Source organism: Panulirus ornatus, chromosome 52, assembly GCF_036320965.1.
Source record: "Panulirus ornatus isolate Po-2019 chromosome 52, ASM3632096v1, whole genome shotgun sequence".
In the NCBI taxonomy this organism is placed as follows: domain Eukaryota; kingdom Metazoa; phylum Arthropoda; class Malacostraca; order Decapoda; family Palinuridae; genus Panulirus; species Panulirus ornatus.
Window position 1 is genome coordinate 15,307,289 of NC_092275.1, and position 23,555 is coordinate 15,330,843.

Sequence of the window (23,555 nt, forward strand, 5' to 3'; positions counted from 1 at the left end):
GTGTATGAAGACACAACAAAACTATGCACAGGAAATGAATATCTTGCATGGGTCGTGGAACAGATGCGGAAGGGAAAGCATTCTTGGGTGTAAACTGCGAATTATCTGACACGGATTCGAGTCTTGCGTGACTTGGGGAGCTGCAGGGCTGTATCTGGCGATGGTCTGATATAGATAGATAGAGATAGATAGATAGATAGATAGATAGATAGATAGATAGAGAGAGAGAGAGAGAGAGAGAGAGAGAGAGAGAGAGAGAGAGAGAGAGAGAGAGAGAGAGAGAGAGAATGTGGTGCAGAGATAAACCAAAATGCCCGACACAGTAGCTGGTAAAAGATGAAGGGAAGTACTCTGGGGAAAGGAGAAGAGTATTATTGTATTTCTTTGGTACTCTACTGTAGGTGATGCAGAATTTTCGTCAAATAAAAACACCTTACTCTTTTAGCAATCACACGTCCACCACATCTTTTCTCTTACATTTCTGCCTTCAAATTGTGTATTTAACATGTGAAACTTTGCACAGGTAAAGTTCTACGCCTCCCATGGCTCGGGTTGAGTCCTTGTCCTACTTTTCTTTCGTTCCCAGTATTGTTTGAATGACCTGGGCTCAGAATTATCTGTAAAAGGCATTTTGTGAAATACTCATGTGAATACAACCTTTCGAAGGCTTTGGGTGTATCTTCCTTTAAAAACATCGATGATCTTTCAAAGGTCACCCTGTACAAAGCCCCGGGGAGGCTGTAAAAGGCGTAAAATCGTATCAGGGCCGTCGTTTTTCAGTGGTCCACAAATCGATCAGTGAAACAGAAAAATCCTTTATAAGATGTCTGGGAGAGAAGCATAGCTGTTGCTATACGTATATAAAAAACAAACCTTACTGTTCTGCATTTTAATTTTAGGTACTTACTGTTCTACGAGATATTGAAAAAAAAAATAACTTGAAGCACAGGATAAATAAGAGCAAAAAGTATCATACAATTGAATGTATATTTAAAAATGTCGTATAAAGTATTTTAATTAAAAAAATATTCTTACAGTAAATATAGTGCTTAAAATACCAATAAATATCAGTCGAAAAGACAACCACACTGAACATAAAATTAAACAAAACATATGAGGAGACTCTTGGTAATATACTGGGACAGTTAACGAAATGTTTAGCACAAATCTGTAAATCACTAAAATCCGTATAATGCTATGGACATGTATTAAACTTTTAAGAATAAAAATGATTATGTGTATGTGATGAAAAGATCAACTAATTATTATGATACGTTACTCTGCACATCTTTGTATTCGTTTGATCAACTATGCAGTTTACAGCGCATATTGCAATGTATAATGTACATTACCTAAAAGATAAACATGAAATGAAATACAGTACGTAAGTGAAACATAATACACAATCCTAGTTGAATATGAAAGAATGCATGTAGATACTACATAATAACAAGGGATATGAAACGGTCAAGATAAACCTAGTAGTAGTCTGTAGGGCTTGGCTTGGATGGTAGGCTTTGGTTTCAGTAAAATATACATGACATCTAAATCAGAAGTGCGCAAGAGAAGCTATTTTTCGTGTGGTATTGATACTACTTCGCTAAGGTAGGAAAAGAAATTGTGAAGGACAGATTGATCTATGCATTCTGATTTTGTACAGAATTTTTCTTTGCACATTAATACCTCCCGATGTGATTAACGTTCCGCAAGGTAAATTAACATTTCACCACATAATTTGCTGCACCCTTGCTCCTTTGGTAGCATCATGCGAGCTGATCTAGCTAGCTATACCTATGCAATGATTCTAAGGACTAAAAGTGCTTTATCTTTCTTACGTCTAGAATAAAGGAACTCGTAATTACATGTGTATAGATAATGCTCTATTGTTTGTGGGTATAAATTACTGGTTTTACTTTAGCTCTAAATCAAAGCATTAAACTAGTCTAAAACCTTATGCTAGACTTTTAAAACGTTCACTCGGAGGACTCACAACCTTGCATTTGGAGGCATTGCAAGTATAATCTGAAAGCCATAATACAATGAAAATGAGTGATTGAAATGAGAAAAAAAAGTGATATAGGAATGTAATCTCGTCTGGCATGCTTTTTTTTTCAAAGCAATTCTACGTGATTTATGTTGTGAAGGGTATGATAATTTGTGCATCTTACAAACTAAAACTTTATCACTAGAAAAATAGAAAATTTGTAAGTGCTTTCACAGGTCATTAAACAACAGCCTCTGACACGCACAGAGCTGGCTTTTCCTCGTAAATGCCTTTCACTCGCAAGTTCTTGGGATCAAATGGTGGTCGAATGTGGACGGTGGTATCAAGCAATTCCCCCATGGACTCCAGGTGCCAGGTTCCAGATTTCAGGAAGTCATTAGTTACTTTCCCACCATCGGGGTTCTTGACGTAGCCATAGGCAATAGACCGACCTAAGGCAAAAGCGTACTCAGCTCGCCGTATGTAACCAACTGCTTCCCCATTACGCCAGATACCCTCTAATCCCCAGAGAGGTCTCGAAGGATCGTCCAAGGTGAAGGTTACCAGTTTCTTTGTAATTCCTTTGCTTTTCTGCAGCTCTAAAGCTTCACGACCCAAGAAGTTCGTATCTGTCTTGAGCTTGCACGTGAAGGCGAGGCCAGCCTCGAGGGGCGTGTCGTCAGGGCGGACGTCTGCATGCCAGTGACGGTAGCCCTTCTCACACGAGAGAGAGTCGATGGCTCGGTACCCAGAGTTCGTTAATCCTAAAGGTTTCCCAGCGGCCATCACAGCTTCGTAGACTGGAACTGCTGAGGCGTTTGGGATATGCAGCTCCCAACCTGTCAACACATGAAAAAATGATTGAAATATGTGAGGTGATTAAATTAACTGTGGAACAAAAGACACCAGTTATAATTAGTGGCTAATGTTGTGTTTTGTAAGTTTACTGATACTGTGAACTTGACAAAAGTTATCAGTTTCCAAGGGATACTAAAGTAACACAATTCGATTTTGTGCTACAGTACCAAATTAATTTCTAAAGAATTCTAATGATTATCCTTTAATGATCTATGTATTCCAGTGATTTGCAGACTTCTATCATGCAGGCTACAGAGGTTAGCAATAACCATATAAGCAGTTAGTCCATTTCTTCAGTAATCATTAACACAGGCACATAATACCTACCCATTTCTCCAACAAATGACAGCCTCAAGGCGCGAACTCTATGGCCGGCGATGGTGATGATTTTATGGGTGGAGAAAGGGAATGACTCGTTACTAAAGTCTTCGTTATCAGTGAGCTGCTGCAGGATAGCCCTACTGTTGGGGCCCTGCACAGACAACATGGCCATGTCCTCGGTGTGATCTAGCACCTGCACGTCCCACGAGTGAGTCCTCATTTCCTTCATGACGTGAGCCAAGTTTTGGAGGGCCGCTGCTCCACCCGCTGCCAGATAGAAGCCTCGACCCATGAAGGCTGGGTCACAGGCTGAGCCAAGACCTCCCTCACACACACTCTGCAATGATCACCACAGGTTCAGTATATCAACCTGCCTGAGGAAGCATTATAAAACATGCTGAGATCTCTATCATAAACCAAGAGGACCTATCAACTTTAAACAAAATATTCTACTCAAAGACACATTAAAAAAGATTGCTCCTCTCTATAAGGCTACAATCAGGATATAAATCTATCACAAGGGGTCGGCCTCATTTCTCCGGTATCTACTCAACTCACCACAGTGAGGTCTGCCTCAATACCGCCATTGCGGTTGAGCATGCAAGTGTAGACAGTGGTACCGGGAGCGCGGGCTACGTCGGCCGAGAACAGCCAGTCAGCAGCCTTCTGGGCGTCGGGACCCGTCAGGTAGAACTTGCCGAAATACGACATGTCGAAGATGGCGGCCGTTTCACGGCAGGCAAGACACTCCTTCTGGATCTGTCACACGGTAAAGTGACAAAATGTTAGTACAGGAAACCCAGAGTCAAAAGCTCATTCGATAATACTATCAAGATATATCAAACGAATCGTAAGTAACGGTCCCTAAATATGTGAAAACCTGACAGCAATATTTTTTCTGAAACAGCCACTCAGACTGTGGGTCCACTCACGAGATGATGATGTTCTGGGAAGTCGAAGGAGTAGTCAGCTGTCAGGAGAGCCTTATATCGGTCCTCGGTGTTGGGATCGTTGTCGTAAGCGCCGTGCCAGTCGTAATCTTCGGTGGGCGCCGGCTGGTCACTGAACCAACCGGGCCTCTCCCACCCATGCCGTTCCTGGAAGATACACCCCTCATTCTCCAGCACCTGCAGGCAGGGGAGATAAGGCTTTAATAAACCCTGGAGTACGACGGTATAATTTGTCACACAGCATGATATGGCCCCTGGGTATGATGGCTTGGACTAAGCCATCATACCAAAAGGTCAAGTTTTATATTCATCTCGCACAGACATCTACAAAAGTTCCCATAATCCCATGACGAAATTAAAATCATTTTTCAGTCAATGGTTAGATGCCTCACTAAGCCATATATATTTCCGACAAACTCTTCACACAGACGTTCACCACGTACAAATAAAATAATTCTTGATTTAGATCTACGTGGAATGCGATATGTTATGAATCAACTTTATAATTACATCATTATCATCAATATTATCCTCCTCATTATCATTGTTAATATTACTTTTACTACGAATTGTCATACAATCTAAGAACTCCTTTCATGGAGCTCCACGGTGCAGGAGAATGACACACTCCTGTTGGCATGATACAGCCTCATCGAGGAGGGCTTACCTGCGGTGTAACCTCACGTAAGGCGACAGTGCTAAGGAAAGACAGAAAGTGTTGTACTACCTGATGGAGAGGAGATAATCTCTGTCCACGTCCTGCTAATGGCTCGTCATGTGGGAAAACAATGTTGTAGTTCTTGGCGTAGGACTCGTGAGAGCGGGCCAGGACCCAGGCTTGGTTCCTGTTGAGGGGTGCGTGGTATCTTCGGATGTCGTAGCCAAACATGTCGATGTCTGGGCGTCCGTTGACTATCCACCGAGCCATCTGGTCCCCACAGCCGCCCCCGAGCATCATGCCGGCGCTGTTGAAGCCACAGCAGTGGTAGAAGCCTTGGACGTTGGGGTCCTCTCCTGAGCCACGGATGAAACAAGGCAATTGTACCACCGTATCTGCTATCTGGACACCATCCCTCTCTCAAACATTACAAGCATCGATTCAACATATCACAGGGAACACTTAGTTCTCAACCTGTCCTATATTCTTAACAGAGACAATGGGAAACCTAAACTACTACAGAGATGAAGAACTAACCCATGACTGGCTTATGGTCAGGAGTGAATGACTCGGGTCCACACACGGTCGATTTTATGCCAGTCGACTCCAGCACGGGCACGCGGTTCACAGCCCCAAAGATGTGCGCACTGAACACATCCCAGTCCAACTCGTACAGTCCGAATGCGAATTCCCGGTCCAGCTGTTAGGATGAAGCCAAAATGTTACAATGAGGATTGTATGGCTTCTAATTATGGGGAGAGGGCAGGGAGTCAAAACCTAAAATAACTACGATCTTGCAGGCAAACGAGAAAATAGTGAAGCCAATGAGAATTGAGATTCTACATCGATATTCACATCTTATGTTCTAATTGAATCCTGCAAATGAACTCCCATGGTACAGCGGTTAGCGTTCCTGACCGTGAAGCTTTCACGGGTCTCTCAGGGTCGAGCGCATAGGTTGGAGTTGGTCCACAGTCAACCCAGCTGTTCGTCCAACCTTAATGGTTGGTCGATAAAATGGGTACCTGGCTCAGGTTAGGATATAAATTTACATAAAGCATTAATGGGATGGCCTTGGTTAGGGTCTCAGCTGCATCAATATTCCATTATAATTCTGACGAAAGTTTTGAAAATGTTTTCACGTTAAAATGCAATCGCAAACATAATGATTAATGTAAATGAAATACGTCCCAAACCCGAAGGGCCCCCCTTACACCGCAGGTCTTCCTCCTCCTGTATTGTTGACTGGTTGGTAAGGTTATTTAATGTATGTATGACTCATGGTGAGGTGCCTGAGGATTGGCGGAATGCGTGCATAGTGCCATTGTACAAAGGCAAAGGGGATAAGAGTGAGTGCTCAAATTACAGAGGTATAAGTTTGTTGAGTATTCCTGGTAAATTATATGGGAGGGTATTGATTGAGAGGGTGAAGGCATGTACAGAGCATCAGATTGGGGAAGAGCAGTGCGGTTTCAGAAGTGGTAGAGGATGTGTGGATCAGGTGTTTGCTTTGAAGAATGTATGTGAGAAATACTTAGAAAAGCAAATGGATTTGTATGTAGCATTTATGGATCTGGAGAAGGCATATGATAGAGTTGATAGAGATGCTCTGTGGAAGGTATTAAGAATATATGGTGTGGGAGGCAAGTTGTTAGAAGCAGTGAAAAGTTTTTATCGAGGATGTAAGGCATGTGTACGTGTAGGAAGAGAGGAAAGTGATTGGTTCTCAGTGAATGTAGGTTTGCGGCAGGGGTGTGTGATGTCTCCATGGTTGTTTAATTTGTTTATGGATGGGGTTGTAAAGGAGGTAAATGCAAGAGTCCTGGAAAGAGGGGCAAGTATGAAGTCTGTTGGGGATGAGAGAGCTTGGGAAGTGAGTCAATTGTTGTTCGCTGATGATACAGCGCTGGTGGCTGATTCATGTGAGAAACTGCAGAAGCTGGTGACTGAGTTTGGTAAAGTGTGTGGAAGAAGAAAGTTGAGAGTAAATGTGAATAAGAGCAAGGTTATTAGGTACAGTAGGGGTGAGGGTCAAGTCAATTGGGAGGTGAGTTTGAATGGAGAAAAACTGGAGGAAGTGAAGTGTTTTAGATATCTGGGAGTGGATCTGTCAGCGGATGGAACCATGGAAGCGGAAGTGGATCATAGGGTGGGGGAGGGGGCGAAAATTTTGGGAGCCTTGAAAAATGTGTGGAAGTCGAGAACATTATCTCGGAAAGCAAAAATGGGTATGCTTGAGGGAATAGTGGTTCCAACAATGCTGTATGGTTGCGAGGCGTGGGCTATGGATAGAGATGTGCGCAGGAGGATGGATGTGCTGGAAATGAGATGTTTGAGGACAATGTGTGGTGTGAGGTGGTTTGATCGAGTAAGTAACGTAAGGGTAAGAGAGATGTGTGGAAATAAAAAGAGCGTGGTCGAGAGAGCAGAAGAGGGTGTTTTGAAATGGTTTGGGCACATGGAGAGAATGAGTGAGGAGAGATTGACCAAGAGGATATATGTGTCGGAGGTGGAGGGAACGAGGAGAAGAGGGAGACCAAATTGGAGGTGGAAAGATGGAGTGAAAAAGATTTTGTGTGATCGGGGCCTGAACATGCAGGAGGGTGAAAGGAGGGCAAGAAATAGAGTGAATTGGAGTCATGTGGTATACAGGGGTTGACGTGCTGTCAGTGGATTGAAGCAAGGCATGTGAAGCGTCTGGGGTAAACCATGGAAAGCTGTGTAGGTATGTATATTTGCGTGTGTGGACGTGTGTATGTACATGTGTATGGGGGGGGGCCATTTCTTTCGTCTGTTTCCTTGCGCTACCTCGCAAACGCGGGAGACAGCGACAAAGTATAAAAAAAAAAAAAAAAAATATATATATATATATATATATATATATATATATATATAATCTTACCCTGTCAAGAAAGATGGGGTTGTTCTCGTAGCCGCCGACGGAGAGAGCGTCGCCCTGCAACCTTAGGTAGACGGAGGTGTCGTGGTCGCGCACGTTGGGCATGTTTTCGATGCCTGGGATCTTCTCAGTCACAACGTAGGCGTGTTTCATGGGCGCCAACGGGACTTCTGTCCCTACCATATTCGCAATGTCGTTGGCCCAGCATCCTGCAGTAACGTATCATTAACAACACTCCCATTGGTTTTCAAAATGCTTATTAGTTAGCGTACTGTTCTATAACAGAACGTACTAAATTGCGAAAAAAAGCTCTAATTCCTGCAACCACAATAATCTATTCTACACAGTCCTGATAAATAATAAAGTGAAAGGAAAATCGAGATGGCATATGTTGCTTTGAAAGTCAACAATATTCCAGTTGATATTCACAAAGATAAACAGTTTTCTGTACGATTAATACTGGTGTAGGATGACACCTGAAGCACCGTACCTGTAGCGTTGACCACAGCGTTGGTCTTGATGACGCCGTAGGGGGTGTGCACCTCGCTAACCTTCCTGCCACCGAGGATGGTTTCCACCGTGCGGATGTCTGTGACGGGGCAGCGCTCCACCACCCGCGCCCCCGCCTGCGTCGCCGACCGCGTCAAGGCGTTGCAGAAGCCCGCGGGGTCCAGTGTGCCTGCAGGACAACACCCAACAGCTGCCAGCAGTACGTAAACTTGACGGAGTTACATTACATAAGTTCCATCAACACACTCCGGAACCAACGTAATATCTGTATGGATTAAAAATAACGTCTGGATAAGTCTTTGTGAGAAGTTACTGGGAACCTGGCGATGAGAGAAATAATGGGAGAGAAAATACTAAAGAGGCTTCGAGTCTCACGATTTAGTCGAAAAGTTGCGATGTTGGCGATAAAAAAAATAAAACAAAAAAACACGCCCAAGGAATTCAGATACACAATAACCATACTTTTACGATTTTACACTTAAACTCTTATTATATATGATATGGTTAAGAATTCTATTTTTCCTTTATACTTTCTTTTCTGAGAAAGGAAGTACTTTTTTTTTTATATATTTTCACGTCACATACCTTTTTTGCTTATACAATTACAGGCAGTGTGACAGAGTACTTCCTTCCTGACTGCGTGACGGATTAGGTGATTGGAAGCTTAAATTCCTCCCCCCTTTCCCCGATCCCCTAATTTTCAGTGACTTGAAGGATGTGATCCTTTTTTGTGTGTTTTTTTTTTTTTTTTTTGCTTAAGTCGTCAGAAGTTACGCATTAATATGGACTTCATTTGAGTATACAAATTCAATTCAATGTTACTATAAGAAAAAAAATCACATCAGGTTATGGAGATACTACCTCCAATGTACTGCATTCACCATCGAAAAAAACATTCACACACCTTGGCCCCTCCCCTACCTTTTAAAAAGGACCAATGCCCTTTCACGAGTTTCTTTTTTTCTCTCGGTTATTATACCATATATTGTAAGAGGTTATATCATATGTACTCGTCAAATTCACAGAATTAAGAGGAAAAAATCATGTATATAACTGGTGTCATTCTTTTTTTTTATGCATGAGAATTTGAAAATATATCTTTCACCTCTGGAAGAGGATACACCGTCAGCCATCATTTGCGACGGATTATTTTACGAGGAACTTGTGTGTTTTGTACCACAATGAAGATGAACGGAAAGTAAAAATAAATATTTTCAAAATGCTAATGGATTCAAGATATTTTATGGCCTGGCTATACGGTTATATCTTTTCAATAGGTAACTTAGGAAGGAAATTGGTATTCATCTACGTATACGCAAGTCATCCTTTCAATAATTTTCATTTTCTCTCTTAACGTTTTTTATACTTTACAAAAGGGTTACTTACATATAATACCATTTGGTCAAATAACCAACGGAATACGCCTAAAATACAAGTCCCTCTTAACAGATATATTACTTGAGCATCATAGCAACTTAATTATGATCGTTTGTGATTTTGAAACAACAATCATTGCTCTTACAAGATCATAACCTCATTCGTGAGGCCTATATCACGTCGCAAGAAACTTTCCACTATAGTAGAAAGGGGTTTTATATGTAGTTACAATTTTATCACTCATTGTATGTATCGACTCCCTGTGCTGTATTTAGGTAGGGAGCTTTTTGCTTCCTAAACACTCTTCTAAATTCTTTAATAGCAAACCTGCTCTGTCAGGTTTTAAGTTCTTTAGGTCAGGTCTTGATTTCCGAATGGACCCCCAGAATTTGGAGGCTTTCAGTGGCATACCACAATAAAGATAACAGTATACAATTACCGTATACATATTCATGTATATCGGAGTACAGTTACCATATCTTTGTGTAAATAACCCCTTACTATTGAACTCAACTTTGTCGTTCATCGTGTATACGGTATATATATACGTGTATACGCTGCTTACTATAAACTGCATCTTTGAAACAAAATTTACAATTTTGATTTTCGGTTACTTGAGACGACCCTTGTAAAAAAAAAATATATAAAAACGAGGTATAAACGAAGCGTTAATAATTTTCGCTCCACATTACGATCGGAGTTCTATGACAATTCCCATACTGATCACGAATTTAAAGGGTTCCTTTTTCCTACCTACCAGTGAAGATTCAGGGTGACCGGACTTACCATCGCCGGGACAGTAGAGTGTGCCAGTGATATCCTCAACGTTCATGAGAGGATAGAGTTTCTTGGTTTCTGCTGGGTCTAGTATGTAGCTCTCAATCCCATGAATTCTTCCAATAGTCATGAGCCGCTTGTACTCATCCAGACGCTCCTGACAAAGAAAGTGGCGCTGAGTATAAACATCTTTATGACAAAGATAGTGGCGCTGAGTATAAACATCTCTATGACAAAGACAATGGCGCTGAGTACAGACAGCTTTATTTATTTAATCTTTAGGTCATATAATTATGTCTTAGTGTACGAATGTTTACCTAGGCTGTACCTAATCATACCAAAATGCAAAGACCAGAGTTTTTAAGATTGCAACTGTTGTTTCTCATGCCGTACAATGCTTGCACTTTTCACATCGGGTTTAAAATGAGGTCAGATACTAAACTGAAGTTAAAGGCGATGTAAGAGGGAGAAAAAAAAGAAGTTATTTAAACCCTCATTACACTATTACAATGTCATTACCTCAAAGTATCTGAATAGAGAATGATTACAAAATTCGCTCTGAAAATCTTAAAGATTTTCAACGGGTATCAACCTCAGACATCTTGCTAAAAATTTCGGGTTTGAGAGTGTATTAATCGGTGTATTGTTTCATGTAAAAAAAAACTGACATTTCTGTCTCAAAAGCTTCTGAGGTAACATTTCACTATTCAATTTTTTCATCAATGTTGAAAATATCGTAAATATCTAAAAGGTGTAAGTGTGTCGAGGACAAATACCCATCTGTGTGCAAACTAACTATACAATATCTCACACTGCGCGCGGATCATCAAGCAAAGTAAATGGGTCTGGAGGCAGAGCTTACATTACTGGAGGCGATGAAGAGCCCGCCATTGTTGATCCACCCTGGGTTAATGCTTGTCTCATGCTCCAGGTTAAGCAACAGCTGACGTGTGGTGTTGATGAGGTGGAGCTCGGCGTCGCTGGGTCGCAGCCGCCACAACAGACCCGCTGTGTGCCATGTCGTTCCTACGAAACATCAATAAACCTGAGAATTTCTGGGCAGGATGAGCTCCAGCGGTGACGGTCCAGCAATGGGTCTCACTTACAGTGTCAAGTTCTCTCTGTATATACCAACTCTTCCTGGATTTACATGTACGAATATCTAAACTAATTAAATACATAAAAAAGGTGACTCAAAACATGTAAAAAGTTTCTGACAAACACACCACTGTAATAAAGATTTCCTCTCAGGGACTGTACCCAATGGCCTTCCAGGATCACTTAGTCCTTGGTATTGATTACCGGTGTCACCGCAGGTGCAGCCTCTCCGGTACCTTGAATATACACTACGCAGTGAATAGTGGGTACCTGTTCTGAAGCGCAAGACACCTTCAGTGAGTGAAGAAACCTACATTGTGTGTGTGTGGGGCGGGGAGGTGGGTGGGGGAGGACTTACAGTGAATGTGGAACAAAGTGTGTGTGTGTGTGTGTGTGTGTGTGTGTGTGTGTGTGTGTGTGTGTGTGTGTGTGTGTGTGTGTGAGTGTGTGTGGAGCACCGACAGTGTGCGTGTGGAGCACCTTCGGTACGTGTAGAGCACCTACAAGCGTGCGTGGAGCACCTATAGCGCGAGTGGAGCACCTACAGTGTGAGTGTAGCACCTACAGTGTGAGTGGAGCACCTACAGTGTGAGTGGAGCACCTACAGTGTGAGTGTAGCACCTACAGTATGAGTGGAGCACCTATAGCGTGAGTGGAGCACCTACAGGACGTATGGAGCACCGACAGCAAGACGAGGACCCACCTGCGGTCAGCTGGTGTGTTTCGAGGAGGACGGTGTTTGTGATGCCGAGCTTAGCCAGGTGGTAGAGGGTGTTGCAACCGAGAGACCCGCCCCCGATCACCACTACGTCAGCAGCCTCAGGCACTGTGCTGGGGGATGACGCCTTCTGGTCCTAAACACAAACACACACAGAAACATATCAACACCATATCTGACATATCTATCTTAAACTTAAATGAGAAAAAGAAGCGAATTTTACCTTAACTCTCGCAAGATAAACAGCACGTATGCTGGTGCAAGGTAGAATATACTTGACAGACATGTTTACAAGAACGTCACTTACAGAAATGTTTACTCCGATCTTAAGGTTTATCTAAGTAAATTATTGTTTCATTCTACAATGGCTTTATTCATACTCGTAAATGAAGTACTGACGTAATTCATCTTGTCATTCATTGTCCATCCACGGCACCACTGACCTGACCAAACCACTAAGCAACAAATTTTGACCTTGTCCTTTTCATCCGAGTCTAATATCATCAGTGACCTATTTTGTCACATATAAACAAACCTTATCTCTCTGTCGTATTAGTGTAGATAATTCCACTGATTTTTTCAAGCCACAATATCTTCTAATGCTTCGTCACAAACCTGATCATATGACTTCACATCATCACTATATGTGGCAACATTGTATGCAGCAACACGGATTTTCTTCTTAGAATCATGACATTTGTCATGTTATCCCATCAACCTTGCCTTCAACAGCAAGAAACTGAACCAGAACATCAAAAATTTATCTCTTGTTAAACAATGGAAATAGTCTCTGCTTTACTCAGTAATCTGATTAAATATCTCGTCTTCAGAATATTCATGGGTTCTCTGACCTTACCTTCCTCCCCTACACCCATCATATCTTACCTTGAACATGCGGGTACGACCCTTGAGGATGACGGAACGCCCCCTTGAGAAAGATGTTCTCATCCTGAGATACGACGACCTAACCTTTCACCTGAGCCTTAAGGAACAGTTCATAGGTCAGGCCATCTTACCACAGAGTCGCACTGTCGTGCTGGCGGGATGGAGTGGAGAACTTTCTCGCTCCTCCTTGTAATACTGTAATTTTACCAGTCGATCTGTCCCTCATACCTTAGGGCACCAATCACAGTATTACTAATCCCTTCTTGTGATTTACTGACAGCCCACTTGACCTTCTTATCTAAACCTCTGAACTTACCTATCTCTTGTGGTGTTCTTCATGAGAACACGCCCACCGTACCTCATCACTGACCTTGATGGTTGTTTTGTAAGGTACGCCCTCCATGCCGCTGGCCGCCCGCACGCCATCCTTCATGCAACTCAGGGGAGACCACACCTTCCTCCAGTGTCGTAATGGCGCTGCCATCCTCCTCGTCTTCGCTCTAGAGGAAAGTAGCACAAGTTACACCGCTGTAGTGGTCACCTAGCGGTAACGGGCAATCACGGTACAAAAAGGATAAAAGAGCGAGTGCTATGCGCTACCCTTGCCATACAACAACGGCTCATAGTAAGCCATCGTTCGCAAAGACAGGCGGATTATAATCATCATCAACCTGGTATATGGTAAACGGTAGTCACCCTCCGAGTGGAGTATCTTGTGCCTACCTTCTCGACGGATCACACGCTACATTTCCTAGTCATTCTGAGAACATACTCCCACAAATGATGGGGATGTTTTCGAAGGGACCAAGTGGTCTGTTGCTCTTTGTATTCCTCTGCATTATTTCGCAGAGCACCGCCTCGGCGTCGAAGCATTAACATTAGCGAAGGTAAAAACTGTTTTACAGCGAGGGGATGTGGGCAGAGATATAATGAAAGAAGACTTGCTCAGTAAGATTTATAGTACTCGAACGATTTAACAAAAGGACGCGGGGGAAACTGGGATGCATATCTCAAATGTGAGAACATTCCTAAATATAACAAAATCAATTGATAAAACGTAATGAACATGGGTGTAATGCCAAGCAAAGGAGTAAAAAGAGTCGTCAGATGCAGTGGAAGCGCTTCAGATACTGAGACGTTGATTTCACAAGTGGTGATATGAGCCTTGGAGTCTCTTTCTCTGGAACATTATATGGTAAACGTTTCCACAGTGTGCAGAAACTTCTTTTCTCCCATATCTGTTATCTTATGGAGGATGATATTAAAATCATAACACGCAACAAATCTAAATAATATCTAAGTTTCTTTCACTTAGCGCAGGGTGATAATCTTACAAAAACGCAGTATATCCTTTGTTGGGTTAAAACACGAGAACAAAGCTTGAGTTCTGCAGCAATCTTATCCTCAGGTGTTGTTCACCTTGATGAGAAATGTTCCACCCTGTCACCACACCCTAGCTTATATAAGTCATGCTGGCCATCGTAACGGTCAATGTTTAGCGTCCTTGCTGCTAGCAACTGCTGGACACGTGTTTTCACCAACCCTCATATGCCAGTAGAGCTGAGTCGATACTCGATAACCTTTCCATCACACCCCAGGTCAAGGCTGGTGCGCTGTGACCGTTTCGTCCAGCACAAAGAGGAAGTGGAAGCCCCTCTCCCCCTCCCCTCACAGCCCGCGCATGGATCGTCGTCCCTCGGTTCGCGCCGCAACAGATAATGCAAATATAAGCACACTTCAAATGAAAGGCAGAGTCATTCTAATACTACAAAATCACTTCTTTTTGGCTAAGACTACGCAGCAAATAATCTTCAGTAATCTACGTATACTGAGTGAAAATACAAACCGACAGAAGCCTTACCTGAGTACTCACCGATATCTTATGATAGTAGAGTTTTATCTGGACTCATACATCACCAATACAAAGTCCCATTGTCTTCGTCCCGCTGTCTTTTTTTTTTTTATCATGATGAACATTCATGTATTGTGGAAGTTACGAAAAGAAAAAAAAAAGAAGGAATTCCAAGACGTACTTGCTTTCGGAGTGAAGTTCGTTAAGTCCGTTGGAATCTTGTGTAAGCATCATGTCTTCCGTGATAAAGACAGTTGTATATATCTGGCAGATGTCTCAGCCCACTGGTACAGTCCAACGGCAATCATTTAACACCCACGAACGACCATGAACAATGATAATCGGACTATCTTTTTACGGATTTTTCGGCGAGGTAAAACAGGGCCGAAGATTTTTCGGTAATGGACACTTGGTGCCAGAAAGCACTTAATATCCTCTCAAGGGAAGAACATTCATAGCGCCCGCTAGAGCTAATGCCCCATCACTTCGGATGTTAAAAAGACGCCCTGCTAGTGGCTCTCACTAAAACTGCACCGCTGACGGCCGGAGTAATCCACGGTGCGTGGAAATATAGTCTTTAAGGAAGAAGTACAAAGTGAGGATGAACCTTATATTGCACAGCCGTTAACTCTGGCGTCCTGAGGACATGTGAGTACAGCGGTGAAGGCCATTTTGTTCACAATGTCTCGGGCAGTTTATGCTTCACTCTCTCAGCATTATATCGTGGTTATTTAGTCATTCAATAAACTTTCCTATTTAGTGAATAATAAAAAAAAATCATGGAGTTGTGAGCATGTGAAGAACATATCTACACCAAACTACAGCATGTACCTTACTTTATTCACTATTATACGACACATTCAAGGTATCAGGTTTTCAACTGGGAGGGGTATGATCAGGTTGGCAACAACGTGAGGTAGGTAGAGACTCCAACTGTTGTGGGCTAAGCAGTGATTACCTCGTCTCCCGTGACCCTTGTGTGGGAAGGGCTTGTGCTAGAGGCTTGTACCGCTTCGTCTGTTATCATCCTAACTACCATTTTGACCCACCAAAGTATCACAAAGTATCAGTATGGTGTGGTAATAATATATGAATGAATTAAACATGAATAAATATATATATATATATATATATATATATATATATATATATATATATATATATATATATATATATATATATATATATATATACACACAAACACAGAAAGTACATATCGTACATAGATGGAAGGACACGTTTGTAGCAAGACATTCAAGTGATCACAGATCCAATGTAAATGCACTAGAGTACAAAACAGTTAACTTCTACCTTGTTACTGACTAGTCCACTTTTTATCTGGCCAAATGAATGTCGTGGTTAGCGTTGCTGACCATGGGTTACTATGACTCAGTCGGCCCAAACCAAAACAAACACACACATACATACATACATACATACATACATACAAGGACAAGAAGTGGACTCACCCCCAGAGTGTATTGTAGTCTCCCATACACACGCACGTTATAACACACTCGGGTCATCTAAAAGTGTTTAGGGAGATGATGATAATACAGCAGAAGGTAGAGGTAACGGCAATGCATATGTATTTGAGCCGAGATGGGTGAAGCTGGCAATGTTCCCGAGGGCTTCATCACTCCAGGCCCCAGACAACCTTGAAGTATGTACCTATCTGTACCCTCGGGAGCGAAGCAAATATTCTAGCGTCACAAGATTTAGACACAGACAATGATCCAACTATGATGGGAAAAACATTAACAATGTTTACACACACTACACGCTTGACATACAAATGAAATACTGATGTCAATTTCTTTTATTAGAGAAAATAGAAATATTTCCTAAAATCCTTTCCCCAGTTTCCAGTCCAGTCCCTAAATTCTCTCCACGACAGCTTCAAAAAGCCTACCCAACATCAGCTGATCACTTCAGAATCTCGGATGTCACAATACAATCCCACTTTTTATTCCTAATTGTTGTTTCGAGAAAGTGCTCGACATGCCCTCCTCTCTTCGTACCCTAGTTTCACTATCCTTCGTCCCAGTACTTCATCATTCATTTTCGTCCTGCCAAGTGGCTGTAGCAACTACATCCCTCTGCCGTGTTTGAGCAAATCCCTCATCATGATATCACCAACAAATACACTAACGTACGATTGTTCCCCCCATCTGGGAGGTCGTTAACATACACCAACAAGACAGGTTCCTCCAAGACAGAGCCTTGTGGAACTCCGCTAGTAACAAGTCCAAGATAAACGGCATCTTTTGACCACTGCTCTCATCGACCCTTCCTCTTATACATATCTCAATCTATCTTTCCACTTTCCAGTTACATTTGTTTGATCTTGTCATTTCTATTAGCATCTAATGTGACATTCATCCATTTCCATTCTAAATTTGCATGAATTCCATAAAGAAAAAACATAGGTTGACATAATTCTCCAATTGTAAGTTCGTAAGGTCAATCATACAAAAATGTTATGTATTTTAAAAGTTTGATATTTTTTGCAAACATCTTACATCTGATGCTAGTGAGTGACACCAGTCACAGTCCACAGGATCCCGAACTCTTTTTCTCCACGTTTAGTAAACTACGTATTATCTCGGTGAATTAGCCCAAATCTGCCTATCTTTACACTAATGGATTACCCTAAGAAACACTGTAAACCCACACTCCCCATCATCATCATTCGGGATGTTCCCAGTTTTCCTTTTTCGAGAATCTTATCCACTCCTTTAAAATTCCCGTCACTATAATTTGATTTCCCCTGGACTACCAACACAATCAACAAACTCTTTAGCCCAGCACTCTAACCCAATATTCTCGCGTGTTTGTGCACACGCTCAACCCAGCACAGGCAGGTGCTCCCCGTGCCTCGATCCAATACATGATATCCACATACCTCCACATCGCATCCAATACCAATCCACATCTGATCCCATACCACCCGATTCCCATGAATATCAGAATCACCCAACATACACCCTGCTCTCTTCGCGTGGTCAAACACCCTACCCTTTATTCAATCATAGTCAGCCCTATTTTACTATTATCCCCAGAATGGCTGTAATATATCACTGCAACTATGACCTTCGATCCCACTTGTGACATTTAGAACTACATGCTCAAAACTTCCTTTATTCAATATGCCAATCTCCCTAACCTAAAAATGACTCCTCCACGCTACATCTCATCTCCAGTACGTTTACACTCTTACAAACATCTACTCGCCTTTAACTAATTTACTGTACTCGCCTCAGTAACTGCAACACTGTCATCTGTTCTGAGCCAATCACACACCTTTACTGCTTTTGAAGATAAGCCATCTATGTTAGTGCGATTCAATACAATGTTACAGTAATCTCGATATTCGAACACACACCACACACACACACACACACACACACACATACATACAATTCATATCCTTCCTTCATACATTACAGCTACACCTCACTATGGACTCTTCCCTGACCAGGCAACCTTTTCTGATCTTTTCATAGTAAAATGAAGAAAAAAACTTTCTTTCGTGGATCTTTATAAAGTTATAAACTAAACTGACTCTCTTATCTTCTGCTGCTTCTCGTGTCCTAAGTCCAGCTGTATATACACTTCAAACCTCTCATTCTTTCCTAAATTACACTTCCTAAGATATTTTGTACGTGATTAACGTTATCATCACTTTAACAGACCTAGGACCTTCTGTGTCAAACTTCCTGAGTATGCTAACATGTACGTAACTTTCCTGGCTCTGAAGTTACAATATCCTTCACATTCTTCAATTTCTTTTCCATCGTTGTTCATCCCTTGCTCCTCCTACCTAACTACAAATCACCTAACTTTCTCCCGTCTACCATATTCCTCTATGCCTTCAGATTTCTTATGATCAGCGCCCTCATTTTAAACTCTGTTTTCAAGTTTCCTTCGCTTGCCGCAGCAAACATTACAATCTAAGGAATATATACTGTACTGGCAAACCTAATCTAAGCTTAATTCCAGGTCCTGTACACTGACGTTAAGGCGGGAGAATAATGAAGCATTAGTATACTGGGTCACCACCTCTAATTTTTCCTTGACCTCTTAACGACGACAATACGGCACAAAGGTATGATGTATTGACCTTTGACTTGATTTGACAAGGTAGAGCCATTTTAATTCGACTCTTGAGGGCGGCCAACCGTCATTTTCAATGGTCGTACCGTCGTGCTCAAATGTCGTATCGTCATGTTCAAGGGTCGCGTAATCGTGCTCAATGAGTTAAAGAGAAAAAGGCCAGAGAATGTTAGAGGTAACCTTTGTACTAAGTCTGGCAACGATCATGTTGAGAAACGCTTGGTAAGTGAACTGACGAACAGGATTGCACGAATGCAAATGCCATGCGCGCCACAGTAACAGTAAAATGTTCAGGAGTTACAAAACCGAGATGAATCTTATCCAAGCTAATCACTGAAATGGTCGCAACAACAGTGTCCATGACCATAATTTTCAGCTGAAAAATTGACACTCAACACGAGTTATAGATTGTATAGAATGATAAACAGTTATTCATATGAACACCAAACATAACCCCGTAAGTCTAGCACACCTCCGAGGTGCAACACCTCGACACCACACAAGATTTTCCTGCTCGATAAACACTGCTGTGTTGCAGATGCAAGCCAGGCACCCACGTAGGGTAGTCTCTTGAAATTCATGCCAACTGCATTTCTCATGATGACTAAGGATGTTTAAAAATCTTCACTAATGCACTGCAAGAGTGGCATTAGTCTACAACTGTAGGAGGATCCGATCAAGTACTGAGTGGCATTAGTCTAAAACTGCAAGAGGATCCGATCAAATCCTGAGTGGCATTAATTAGTCTACAACTGCAGGAGGATCGATCAAATCCTGAGTGGCATTAGTCTATAACTGCAAGAGGATCCGATCAAACCCTGAGTGGCATTAGTCTACAACTGTAGGAGGATCCGATCAAACCCTGAGTGGCATTAGTCTACAACTGCAGGAGGATCCGATCAAACTCTGAATAATAATGTCTGAGGATATTTGTGTTCTGTTGTTAGTTAGTTTGTCACTTAAGTCTATACAGAGACGGTGTGATGAGGTTAGGAGTATGGGGAAGGTAGACTGATGGCTGATGGCGAGAAGTATGGGAACATGTGACTGAGATGGAATCAGGTGATGGAAGTTGGATGGAGTAAAGGGAACGCAGGATGGGTCTGGAACAAGTGATGGAGTATAAATGAATGACTGTACCTGACTGGTTATGAGAGACAAGACAGGTTGGCTTGTCAGTAACCTGGCTGGCATGCTAGTCTATATGGTACATAACAGGTAAATGATATCTTAGTCAGCGAATGACACGGGCGAACAACTGCTGACCGTAGCCTGCCTAAAACAGTGGAGTGTCAGCAAGCGCACGAGGGACCTACGTCACAGTCTGGTTGCCTAACATACCAGCCTGGTTGATATACATATCTGACATCAATCCGGCTGACGTTCATGTTGCGTGATAGTCTGTCTGGCATGACCGGTTTGGGATGCCAGGCACACAACAGTCTGGCTCGGTATGACAGCTTGTGAACCATTAAATCCTCTTAATACGGAAGGCAGGAACATCGTAACCTAACACCTTGTGGGATGTTTGGGCCGCAGGGGAAGTACTAATGCTAATGTCCTTATATCTTACATGATAGCCGTGTGGGGTGTCTCGATGAAGGAACGTTACCGCAGAGAGAGAGAGAGAGAGAGAGAGAGAGAGAGAGAGAGAGAGAGAGAGAGAGAGAGAGAGAGAGAGAGAGAGAGAGAGAGAGAATGTGCTTACATTATTTACGAGGTTATGTCACAAGGCAGGACTAGCACGCAGCGCTAGTCTCTCGTCTCTGTCCCCTTATTTCAGCACAGAGGGAGACACTAACGTACCATAGTGTCTCGCATCTCTACAATGGAAAGTTGGTTATGTGAGAACGCCACTGTGAGCACACAATCTCACACACACACTAAGCTCGGTTATTTTTAACTTCGTACCCAAATGTTAACCGCTCAAGCAGAATTCCAAACTCCGAAATTCTCTCGTATATACTATTTGGCGAGAGTCATAATTGATATCAGAATACATCATATAAAACACAGGAGTTCTATGTGTTTAATGCACCTGTGTGTTGACCCTTATAATCCTGCGCAAGGTGTCTTTCACTAAGAGGTGCGCAGTGTTTACGAACTAACCAGCATCGTTGCCACATCTCGCTAGCTGCGGTGACTGTTGCAAAGGTTAGCGTGTTGTGTGTGTGTGTGTGTGTGTGTGTGTGTGTGTGTGTGTGTGTGTACGCTGACATTCTACATTAGCACGAAACCTCTTCCTGGAAAACACACTAGAACCCCAGTGCAAATGAGAAGCAATGACCTTACGTCACAATAACCAGCGTTATTTAACCTGTTTGCAACACGTTATAGCTTATGTCTCTAAGTCAACCATGTTCATGAGGTGTGTATGTATCAAGATGGAGAGGAAAGCTCAATAAATTCTCCGTTATTGATGCAAAAATCAATTATAATTGTCGATAAGCGATATCGCGCCATGCCGTCAACACTACGGCCGATACCGTGTGAAAAAATATGTTACTGCAACCGATGCCACGCTACAACCGATACATCGGGGCATCCTGCTGACGCAACCGATTTCTATACCATGACCAAATCCTTGTGCCTGACCCAATCAAGTGTGGAATAAGATGCTTGTCAACCTGAAACTTCGTTGATATATAACGTAGATGAAGATCTTCAAAGGCCCCAGATATATTACCCTCTTGATATAGTACGTTTTTAGATATTCAACGGATACAGCGCCATCTCGGCCGATCGATTCACCGGAGCGGCAGGAGTATTCAAGCTCCGTTCTGCGACATAACGGAGTGGTGTGAACTCCCGTGTGGAGTTAAGTTATCCTGCCAGGGGCAATGGAGTCCATGGTTTCGTGTGCCCCCAACGCATCTGCGCGATTCTGTCCTCTCTCTTCACCAAATGTCAACGAAACACATTTCGCAGGTGGCTACTGGGGGTCTTACAATGGAATTCACTCTTTACCACACCTCTGGCGATGGTTCATATACACTGGTATACATAAGAGCTTAAACATCGTCACAAGTAATGATGACACATGAGACATATATACATCATAACCACGAAAGCATGTAATAACTTGGCACCTGCTAACCAGTCGTAATGTACACATCAATAGTCTTACTGTAGCATGTATCATGTGTACCCGCTAATGTACAACCATATCATGGAGTACATATGGAGTGAAATCTATATCTTGTGGCCATCAGTTCTGACAATATCCACGTTTTAAAAGACAACAAAAATGCGAGTAATTCGTTCCTGGCGCACTCTGGTCAATTCAAACAAACACGAAGAAGTCACATATTTTGAAAAAATGTCACAAAAAACATACGCAACTCCATCTAATATAGTCAATTAAATGGATGAGATCATACCTTATTTCTAACCCACAGAAATATTTCAGGTGTATATATGACGACCGGGGATGTGAAAAGTGAAGTGCTTCTCGTGTCGCTTCTAAGCGCCAACTGTCTCAGCCTGCAATGCTCCGCCTTTACCTAGGCTATTCACTGTGCGCGTGTGTGATTGGACATAAATACTCACACTTCATATCTTCCACGAGGTTTTCTGAATTTGTACAATGTCGTACTTGAGACTGATGCACACCCACTTCTTTCGTAATTTCTCAAGTTTCTGAAGGTTTTTGTGTCTCTCACTTACGACAGCTGCTAGAGTGAAACAAATAACGAATTATTTGAACGAAGTTGCGCTTTCCTTGATAACGCTACACACCTTCAGAGACACGCCCGCTGATTGGCTGAGACCCAGCCGCCACTTAATGACGCAGTAGCAGGCGTCCAGTTTATGCAAACTGAGTTGTTTACGTTGCTACTAACTACGACTTCCGAAAACGAGTACATGAGCACCAAGATGCTTACACACACACACACACACACACACACACACACACACACACCCACACACACACACACATTCAATATGTTCTGTCTTCAGGTGAGTAGAAATCGTTCCTTCTAGGACATTAAGCAATTACGAAAGTAGGACGCTATATATATATACATCTTTCATACTATTCGCCATCTCCCGCATTAGCGAGGTATATATATATATATATATATATATATATATATATATATATATATATATATATATATATATAGAGAGAGAGAGAGAGAGAGAGAGAGAGAGAGAGAGAGAGAGATTATGTAAAATTTAATAATTTTCTAGCGAGTTTTCATTCTATCTACTGAAGGAGACTATCCACAATCGGCTATGACTAGCGAAGACTTGATCAGGCTAACATATACTCTCTCTCTCTCTCTCTCTCTCTCTCTCTCTCTCTCTCTCTCTCTCTCTCTCTCTCTCTCTCTCTCTCTCTCTCTCTCTCTCTCTCTCTCTCTCTCTCTCTCTGGGGGTGGACGCTGGTGGCCACCAAATCCATAAAGCCAAGCGTCGCCGCACATTCCTCCACCGCCAGCTGACCTCCTGCATTCCTAGGTCACGTGGGGAGGGGAAAGTCCGACACCCCCCCTCCCCCCATGCCTCCTCCGACCCCCACAGACCAGGAAACCTCGCATCCACCCCC

The 23,555-nt window shown here is 42.4% G+C and overlaps 1 protein-coding gene across 1 annotated transcript; it reads right to left on the reverse strand.

Moving 5' to 3' along the window:
* Positions 1 to 968: 968 nt before the first annotated feature.
* Sardh (Sarcosine dehydrogenase) lies at positions 969 to 22,535 on the reverse strand. The gene is made up of 13 exons (XM_071692301.1): positions 22,384 to 22,535; positions 13,406 to 13,535; positions 12,136 to 12,286; positions 11,197 to 11,360; positions 10,344 to 10,491; positions 8,161 to 8,349; positions 7,674 to 7,879; positions 5,309 to 5,471; positions 4,841 to 5,127; positions 4,096 to 4,290; positions 3,722 to 3,922; positions 3,170 to 3,500; positions 969 to 2,823 (listed from the first exon to the last, which is right to left on the reverse strand). The coding sequence occupies exons 2-13, from the start codon at positions 13,517 to 13,519 to the stop codon at positions 2,225 to 2,227; spliced, it is 2,748 nt and encodes a 915-aa protein (XP_071548402.1). The 5' UTR covers positions 13,520 to 13,535; positions 22,384 to 22,535; the 3' UTR covers positions 969 to 2,224.
* Positions 22,536 to 23,555: the final 1,020 nt, after the last annotated feature.

Coding starts and splice junctions, on each gene's coding strand:
- Sardh (XM_071692301.1), bottom strand. CDS start 13,519: ATGGCAGCGCCATTACGACACTGGAGGAAGGTGTGGTCTCCCCTGAGT. Junction 7,880..8,160: donor CGCTGTGGTCAACGCTACAG/GTACGGTGCTTC, acceptor ACGTTACTGCAG/GATGCTGGGCCAACGACATT. Junction 5,472..7,673: donor ACCCCATCTTTCTTGACAGG/GTAAGATTATAT, acceptor TCATCCTAACAG/CTGGACCGGGAATTCGCATT.